The sequence below is a fragment of the Heliangelus exortis genome, chromosome 2 (genome assembly GCF_036169615.1).
Source record: "Heliangelus exortis chromosome 2, bHelExo1.hap1, whole genome shotgun sequence".
Taxonomy (NCBI): Eukaryota; Metazoa; Chordata; class Aves; order Apodiformes; family Trochilidae; genus Heliangelus; species Heliangelus exortis.
In genome coordinates this window covers 112,508,240-112,517,644 of record NC_092423.1, presented here as the reverse complement: position 1 = coordinate 112,517,644, position 9,405 = coordinate 112,508,240, and the positions used below count along the sequence as shown (strand labels likewise).

At 38.6% G+C, this 9,405-nt stretch overlaps 1 protein-coding gene across 4 annotated transcripts in view; it reads right to left on the bottom strand.

Moving 5' to 3' along the window:
• Window positions 1–387: 387 nt before the first annotated feature.
• The window catches only part of LYN (LYN proto-oncogene, Src family tyrosine kinase), a 56,259-nt gene continuing 47,241 nt past the window's right edge, over window positions 388–9,405 (bottom strand). For all 4 annotated transcript variants that reach the window (XM_071737575.1, XM_071737572.1, XM_071737571.1 and 1 more), the window contains exons 11-13: window positions 7,814–7,967; window positions 5,941–6,072; window positions 388–2,024 (exon numbers count right to left, since the gene is read on the bottom strand). In XM_071737575.1, the coding sequence (XP_071593676.1) occupies window positions 1,822–2,024; window positions 5,941–6,072; window positions 7,814–7,967 (489 nt within the window). In that variant the 3' untranslated portion in view covers window positions 388–1,821. The remainder of the gene's footprint in view (window positions 2,025–5,940; window positions 6,073–7,813; window positions 7,968–9,405) is intronic.

The window sequence follows — 9,405 nt, the reverse complement described above, 5'->3', positions numbered from 1 at the left end:
GGTTACATGATTTTAGGCTATTTTTATTTTCCTTAAAATAAAATGAAGCCTGTAGTGAAGTACTGACCAATTCTTAACTAATCTTTTTCCAAAGAGCTGTGATGGGCTGTGTGGCTATGATGTTGAAGACTTTTGGGAAGCTGTTTTAAAGAACAGCTGAGGAATTAATTCCTCTCCTCCTGCCCTCCATACCAAAAAGAAATCCTAACAAGGATGTAGAAGTGGTTTGGTCCTTTTCAGCTTCTCAAAATTGAATGGGTGTAAGGAAAGCAGAATCCATTAATCTCGTTAGTGGTAGTGAACAAATGTTCCTCTGTTCCACATGAAGCTTCCACTCTGGATAGAACACCAGCCAGTTCTATCTTGAATCACTATCATACAACTTGCTTCAGATTAAGTGTTTATTAAAATTAAAAATCACCATACAATAGAAACTATTTACATATTTAACTGATAGGCTGCTGAAACTGCACAGTTTGACTGAAGAAAGCCAATGGAAAAGAAAAGCAATGAATATTGATACTGCTGCATTTCAACTGCTGGCACACTGAAGCTTTATTAAAGGGTCTTAAGCTTCTGCAAAGTACCATTGCCTAAATAATTGGCTGAGAGGTGGCAAAAGGTATTTCAGATATAAAAAAAAAAATGTCACTTTGGAGAAAACCAAAAAGTAATCTATGCTGTAGTTACACTGCAATTGCACTAGCTCTCAGCTGTTTTGGTAAGTTACTTGATAAAACTTTCAAATAGGTAGAGCTTAGCAAACTGCATTCTTTTTATGAATTCAATTTGTATACTGAGCAACAAACCTATAGTGTCACTGCAATGTAACTTGATATCCTACTGCATATTTCCACAAATGTGTTTTGATAGTGCTAGGGCTAGTCTTTGCTTTAAAAAAGATTTGAGGTTAGTTGATTAAAGCAGCAAAAATATAAGGAGTATTCTTGAATTATCACAGAGGATTAAAAATTAAGATTTAAAATGTTTTCACTGGTATGAGTCTCAGTGACTGCAATGGAAGTATTACCTTCCTTCAAAATCCTTTTCTTCAGGTGATGACTTTGGCCTGTGGGAAGGCAAAGGTTGAATAGAGTTTGGTATGCTGCTGTTTTCTGTCATCATGTGTGTTCATATTGCACTTCTGCATCTGTGATGGCTGTGAGATGCTTTGGAAATTATTTTTAATTTGAGTAATGCAGCAGTAAAACAGAATCATCTGCAGTGTAAATAATTGCATACATAATCCTTCCTTAAAAGAAACCATGACACCCTTTTGAAAGTCTTACAAGAGGTGACAATACTCCATCTGCTAATGTGAAATAAGTTTATAAAAATAATTTTCACAATATGCTGTATTTCAAGAAAGATGATTTAAGACCATCACTGTGTCTTAAATGTGTAAGTTCTCCTTCATGACTTTTTCATTAGAAAATAGCTGTTCATACATCTTCTCACCCCATTTATAGAGGTCTCCTTCTAAGTATTCTATGACTTAGATCCTAAGAAGGCATTGTCAAACTGTACCTGTGCAGATTGATTTCCTCCCTTCTCCCTCCCACCCCATAAAGCCTGCTTGTTTTGGGATGTTTCTGCAGATGCAAAACACAGAGCATTTAAGGAGAACTTCAGTCTTTAGAGGAACTGTTTTAACCAAATAAGACCATTATAATTTCTCCTGTAGAACTACTTTGTCCTTCAGCATTTCAGCTTCCACAAGCAATTAAGACTTCCAAACTTGAGAAGCAATTGGTTTGAGCAGTCTGTCGTAATAATAGTCTGTGCTAACGATCCATGTCAATAGAAAAAGTGTTCTTTATTCTATGGCTGTTGTTGATATTGCCCTTCTGTTGCTGTGTAGAAGTCATCAAGCACACTCTGTAGATAGTCAAATGTTGGCCTCTCTTCTGCTTTGTCTTTCCAGCAGGTTTTCATGATATCATAAAGCTCCACTGGACAGGTTTCCATGCGTGGCATTCGGTACCCGCGCTGAAGAGCAACCATCACATCTGAATTGCTCATACCTCCAACAGAGAAAGAAAGTTGTGATCAAATTATCCCAGTTCCTAAAGAGACATTTTTCTTTTTTTTCATTACTTCACTCTAAGGATCTTCACCCAAAACCAGAAGAGTATTATTATTTACTACAGGTCACTACTAGCACAAGTTAGTAGAGAGCAGCCGACTTGTTTGACCACCCTGCTTCAAGGTCACCCTGTCCAGTGTGATAATACTCTTTCAGATTTTCTTTGTCAGCTTTTGTGTAAGTGCTGCTGATTGCAAGATACTGAGCATTGTCACTTGTGATATTGTTATTTGTAACAAGCAATTTCCCTTCCTTTCTTCCTCATACTATACCTATTGTACAAACCCTTGCTGGCTGCACTGAGCTTTGTGGCTTTCCCCATTGTGGTTTTCTTTCAGAGCCTAAGAACCAACAGAAGTGCCTTCAAGTGCCAGCTAACATAGTGTGAGAGATGTTTGTCCTGGATTCTATCCTCCTTCTCTCTCTCTCTCTTTTTTTTTTTTTTTTTTTTTTTTCCCCTCTCACCTCCCCACCCCCTTTTTTAAATCCTTGAAAGACTGGTTCACAGAATTATTTCAACACTTAATCTCAGAGGTCAGCTATGCTAGGGCCAACAAAAAGGCACACCACTTCCTACCCAGAAACCTGCCTTTCAGCTTGTCCCTTCTGCAAATCCTATGCAACCCAGTAATTGTGCCAGGATTACTTCCTCCAGGACACTGACTCTGAGCTTCCTGTCCTCCAGTGAATGCTGTTTCTTCTGATGACTGAGCATGCAGCAAGCACCTGCATTTCAGAGTAGGTATTTGCTGCCACCAGTAGCACCATTAACTTTATGTAAACTAAATGTTAAAAAAGGATTCAAGTTCACAAGACAAAAATAAAGAGACTTTTATCAGTATCCCATAGTAAATATGTCATGAACATATTTGCAGATTTTTTTTTTTTTTAAAAAAAAGGCTTACCTGTCTACCCCCTAGTCCATGCAATATTCTTGAAACACCTACTTGCTTAGTGTTTTGTTTCATTTTATATTTTGCTATATTGCTATATATGTTAAGTTATATTCGTGTTATATTTGTTATATTTGTTGTGGTTTGGTGGTGGTTTTTTTGGTTTTTTTTTTGGCTTGTTTTTTCTGTCTTGTTAAAACTACATCCTAATCAGTAAAATTACATCCATTTGCATATTTGTTACACCCTCTTGAATGCTAGCTATACAGGTTTGGAGTATGTCTGTTAATTTACACTGTGGTTCTTATAAAGCATCACAGATCAAGATGTTCTTGCTTATACTGGAGCCTGGGAAATTATGTGAATGCAGTGGAATGGAGGAAGAATCCCACCATATGGAAAGTGGAATATCTTGTGAAGAGTAGCTGATGTAATTGGAATGCAAGTATGGATGCTGCCAGTATTTGACATACTATATAATAACCTGGAAATTAATTTTGACAGCCCGTTTAATGTACTTGCCCAAAGATTCAAATACTTGTTTCATATTTCAGAGATAGTTAGTGAGACTATAGTTTCAGAAACTGCTGTGAGGTTCTCAGAAAGAGAAACAGCTGTTGCAATTTAAGAACAAAGCTCTCAGAAGCCCCACATTTCTTGGCTGGAAATGCTTCCCACCAAGTTGCCTGCCTAGATTTTCTTCACGAGTATTAACTACTTGCCATTTTCAACTCAAATTCTTTCATATGCAATTTATGCTGAACACTGTCTCGTTGTTGGAACTGGTTAATAATTGAAAATAATACTTTGAATCATTCCCATCAGAACTGAAAAATCAATTTACTGTTTCTCTGCAGTGGCTGCTGGTTACAACCTATCACAAAGTTACCCTTGCAACCCATGTGGGGGTAATTTGCCCATACCTGTCACATCTCTTCATGTAAAGTAAATTGGTTACTCATTTATTTTTCTTTTCTTCTGATTCTTCAGTGTCAACTTTCAGTCTAATAGGTAATTTACATTTATACTTTATTTAAAGTAGATATATATCCCCCTTCCAATTTAACTCAAGCAGTGACTGCAAACTATTAAAATCTTCCAGTATGCAGTCAAAAGGATTCTGCTTCCATTTGCTGGCTGACAAACCAACCCACAGAGTATGGCCTAGTTATGATGCTCATAAAAAGGCTCCTATATTAAGAAAAAATATTGTCCCAGACTTCCCCTAGGAGAGATTTTCCCACAGCAGTACAGTGTCTGCTGCACAGGCTCATTTTTTTTTTTCTTAAAATAAAAATATGAGAGAGCAGACTTAGCTGCAAAATTAAGTACTGGGTTGGGTTTTGTACTTTTGTAGTGCTGGTTTCCAGGTGAGCTTGCAGGTTTGCTTGGGGGAGGACAATTTCTAAGGCATCCAGAAATAACCTCGTGAGCCCAACTCGGGGTAGGCAACTGCCTGAGCACACAGGAATGTTCTAACAGGAAAGAAAAGATAACTTGGCTGTGCAAAGAACCAAGCATTACCCTGCAGCATACAGCTCCCATCTGATCCTTCCTGGGGGTTGAGAGCAGCTTTTAGAATAGCTTTAGGAGGACCTGCTGCTCAGTCACATATTTTACAGCCCTTACCTAAAAAGCAGTCAGGAGTGTATGTTTAAACACTTACCTGTGCAAGCAGACCTATCACCTCTTGACGTTTAAGGGGACTACCCTTCAGCTGAAGTGTTTTCCTGGACTGGAGCCTTATGAAGCCATGAAAATGTCTGGTTTAGTTCTACCTCTTTTATGGAAAGTTGATGTGTTCTTCCCTAACACAGTGTAAAGCTGGCCCCTGCCACCCCCTCCCTGCTGCCTCAGTCTCCCTGCATCCAGATGTGCAGAGCCTACTGTCATTTCAGGACCTTTGACTCAGGTCCCTGAGGTCTACCCCTTTGTCATCCCTGGCATGGATGCAGAATTCCAGCTGCTCAGGAAGTGGTCCTGAAAATGTTTTCACAGTTTAAAGAGCAAGAACTGCTGTATTAGAAGTACTGGGAAAGCTTTGCTTGGATGAAGTCTCTGCTCTGTGTTTAATGCCTGCAAGCTGCAGGATCCTAAGGATTCTTCTCACAAGTTACTCCATCTGTGAGATGTGCAGTAGAGGTGACTGTGGCTGTACTTTCCCCATTTGCCCACAAGCTAAGAGAATTTAGGTTAATTTTCCATAACCTCAGTAAACTTAAACAAATGTGATCTGCTGCCCAGAATTATCAGCTATGCCTGAGATGAGACAATTTTGTGTGCAAAAAATATCCTCCAAACAATCTGTTTCTGCCTGCTGGAAATATTAATATGCATTCTGTTTAACAGGAAGAAAAATCATAAAGCACATAATACTTTCACAGCTGCTTAATGCAGCTATGATTGATGTGCTTCCCTGTGGTCTTGTGTCTGAACTGTTCAGAACAACGAAGAGGAAATATTCCTAGCAGTACATCAATGCTGCTTTAGGGGCTGCTCCTGCCTTTGTTTAGATCAGCTAACACTGACAAATTATCACAGCCTATTTGCTTATCAAAACACACTTTCTTAGGACTTTCACATATTATAATGTTAATATATATTAATATCATATTAATACGGTATTATTGCTGCCCAGCATCTTACAGGCACCATTAGAGTCTTTGCTGCTGACCACAAAGCAGGTATCTGTGACCATTCAGCACTTGCTGCAGTTGTGACACCTTCTAACTTTATAAAAATTACTTTGTGTTCATGGTGCCTTTAGACTGTTTGCTAAAACTTCCCCCAGAGAGACACATGGTTTACACATAACTAAAAGTTTCAAACCCCCAACATTACCTGCAAGACATTTTCCAAATTGCTGCTGCTGTCAGTTGCCAGCTGTTCCCCTGGGTGTCGCCTTTATTTTTTAACACCAAAGAATAAATACATAGCAAAGGTGTAAACACATGCCCATACCTGGATAAGGAATCTTTCCATATGTAACAATTTCATACAGGAGAATCCCAAACGACCACACATCAGATTTAATAGTGAAAGATCCATAGTTAATTGCCTCTGGTGCTGTCCATTTAATAGGGAACTTTGCACCTAAAAAACAATACAATCTCAATCAAGAGCAAGTTTAAACACTTGATATCAAATCACTAAAAAGTCTTAAGTAACTTTCCTATGGTATGCCTAGATTAGCAAAGTTGACAGTAACTCCTGCTGCCCAAGAGTTACCAGCAGAGATTTGCTATGAGGACATCCACACTGCCTGTCCTGTGTTGGAGGTGTGAACAAGATGTTGAAGTTACACAGCACCTTTTGAGTCTTCAGTGGGGGGAATTTCTGTTAAAATTACAGTCAGCCTTTTCCCTTCTACCCAGCAGTCAGGCAGCAACCTTACAGTTCCCATCAGCTTGAGCTTTGCAATATTTTTACTAACTTCTCCTATTTTAAAGGAAATCAGTCTAGTTTCAACATCTACTTCAACATTCAGCTATATGTGCAGTAGCAAGTCATCTTAAAAAGCCATATCTTTAAATGCTTTGATGCCTAATTAACTGATTCCAGAAAATGCCATATAAAAGCAAACAGCTTCCAGTTAAATAAGAAAAGTTCAAGCAGCTTTTGTTGGGAAATGTTACATTAGCTCTTTAGACAATAAAGAGTAATGCAAGCAGATTATCTCTATGCCCTTTTTAGCCTCCTCTATAATTCTGGCACAAAATACCACATAAGCTAGAAAACTTTTCTGAATGGAAGAAAACACATCAAAGAAACCTAGTATAAAGAATTTACAATCTGAAAGGTTCATTTAATTAATACAAAGAGTCCAGAGCTAGCTAAAAAAACACAGATACGGGTTCTGTATGTCTGAAAACTGCTTAATCAGATCCTCCCCTCTGATCTATTGAATTACAGTTACTCATGGACTGCTCATCTTTCTTTCATCTCAATTGTACCACACTGTTCTCTTTCTTCTTTATACTTTAGCTCTTCCCCTCTCACCCTACATTACCACAGTTTCCATCCAGACTGCGTGAAAATATGAGGTAGTTTCTTTAAAATGAGAGGGGCAAAGCCAGCCAACAAACCTGCTCAGAAAAGTTACCCTAATGCAATCCGTGCATGGAAGCAGAAATAAAAATATTTTGCTAAGTAGCATTGACACCACACTTCTTGGAAGTTGATGACATTAGCAAAACACACATGGCAAACCCCAGACAGCTATCTTTAATGTTATCATTTTCCCTCTTGCCAGCCCTGACCCTGCTGCTCTGTTACCTCCCACCCATGTGCTGAACAGGGACACGACCCAACATCCATCCCTACATGTGGCAGCAGAGCTGCTGACCACACAAATCCATGCTGCAGCTCTTAAAGATGCTTCAAAACTGATTCTGCTAAAGGTTCTCTTATTACCAGCACCTTCACCTGCCTGGGCTCCTTCCTTGTCCTGAGTGAGAGGCAGTGCAGGTGGCAACTAAAGACTGCAACATGAAGTAAGGTCATGCTTTCTTGCATTTAATCCAGTGGGATGGAAGCTGTGGCTGTGTAATTAATTTATTGATTTAGAAAAACTTGTGTGCAATCAAGCACTTTCAATTTTGTTTGGGTTTTTTAATTATTATTTCTTTGTTTATTTAAAACTTTTCAAAAAGCCTGGAAAACACAGAAATATTATTTGTTTCCTTACTATTTTAAAAAATTTTTAGGCATTTGAACACTGCCTCTAGGAAGTTACCATGGCGTTTTCTGCCTTTGGTGACCATATTATTGTTAGATACAACCTCACTGCCTCCCAGAAGCTGAAGTGTTAAAGACAAGGAAACCAAATACATACCTTCCCTGGCAGTATATTCGTTGTCTTCGATGACTCTTGCAAGTCCAAAATCAGCAATTTTGCACATCAGTAAGTCCGAAACCAGAACATTTGCTGCTCTCAAATCCCGATGGATGTAATTTTTTCTTTCTATGTATGCCATCCCTTCAGCGATCTGTGAAAAAAAAAGCCCAGCTATATTGATATTTCCCAACACCATCAGCAGGTCTGACCTCTCTGCTCTTTCTATGTATCAGCAAAGCTGCATCAATTTATTCTTTACCAGTATCTTTGGAGAACAAGCAAGGTGACTGTCATGAAAAATGTATGTGTAGATCCAGTCCTGCAAAACTATACTTACAGCATCAGCTTCAAAAGAATTGTTTGGCTGGATAATAGCTGACAGGATTAGAGATGTGCATGAGAAACACTTCCTGAAATAAAAATGCAATTAAAATGTTCCTAAAATTTCTACTAAAATAATTCCTCGAATTATTTACCAGTTTATTTATCAAATACTACAATAATGAAAGCAATGAATAAGTTAAAGAAGATAAGGATCTTCTTTTAAGAGTTGATGAAACAGCAGTGCAGATAGGGTTAAAAAAAAACAACCATCAACATTCTATTTACCCAGTATAGGCCTGGATAATTAGGAAACATTTACTAAGATGAAGTGAACAAGTTTATCTTTAGTTTCTTCTACAACAACATGTACCTGTTCATACATGAGGACTGTTTGGCAACAGCCAGCGCTCAGATACTATCATAAGTAAACTTAATTTGTATTTCAGCAGCCCAAATTAATTTCCAAACCAAGCTAGAGATGATAATGCCCTTGAAATATGCACTGGGCATGATTTATACAGTATTTACCCAGACGAGCTTTTTTTTTTTTTTTTTTTTCTCCCTGAAGAAAAACATTGTACTTTTCAGAAACTGAAATAATAGTTTCTAAACTCAGAGCAATAAACTGATACGTAGATAGCATGCTGTCCAAAAAGTTCCAGGTGAGCTAGGAAAAAAAAATAAACTCCTTCCTCTCCACCTCGGGAGAAGCCACATGCCCAGATCCCTCCTCAGGGCCAGAGGTTCTCATTTCAGCCACACAGTAAAGCAGCCAGGCAGAAGCACCTGGCTACACTTTAAGAAAACATTAACATCACTTCTGCTTATCCATTTTTAAAAAAAAGTCCCCGGGGGGGGGAGTACTGCAAAGGCACACACTGCCACCACTCACAACACAAAACCACAAGGTCTTCGTTCTGCTTTTTCAGTTTAGGCAATGGAAAAATAGAGCCACTTGCCCTCCCACTGCAAACCTCCTCTTACAGGCTGATACAGAGGAGAGTGTTACATTGCCCTTGTACAAGGGGGCTCTGACACTAAACCAGAAAAAAAAACCCAAAAAAACTGCAATGAGGAAGAATATGAAGAACACCTGCATTTTACATTGTCTAGAAATGTCATTTTATAAGGAAGGAAGCAGGTACTAGTGAAGCATTGCCACAGAGAGTCTTACTAGAGACTTTCAAACGAGTTGTATTTGATTAGAGCCCATTCTGCTTCTTGGAGGAAGGTGAGATGAAAGGGAAGGTTTTGCTCTAAGATCA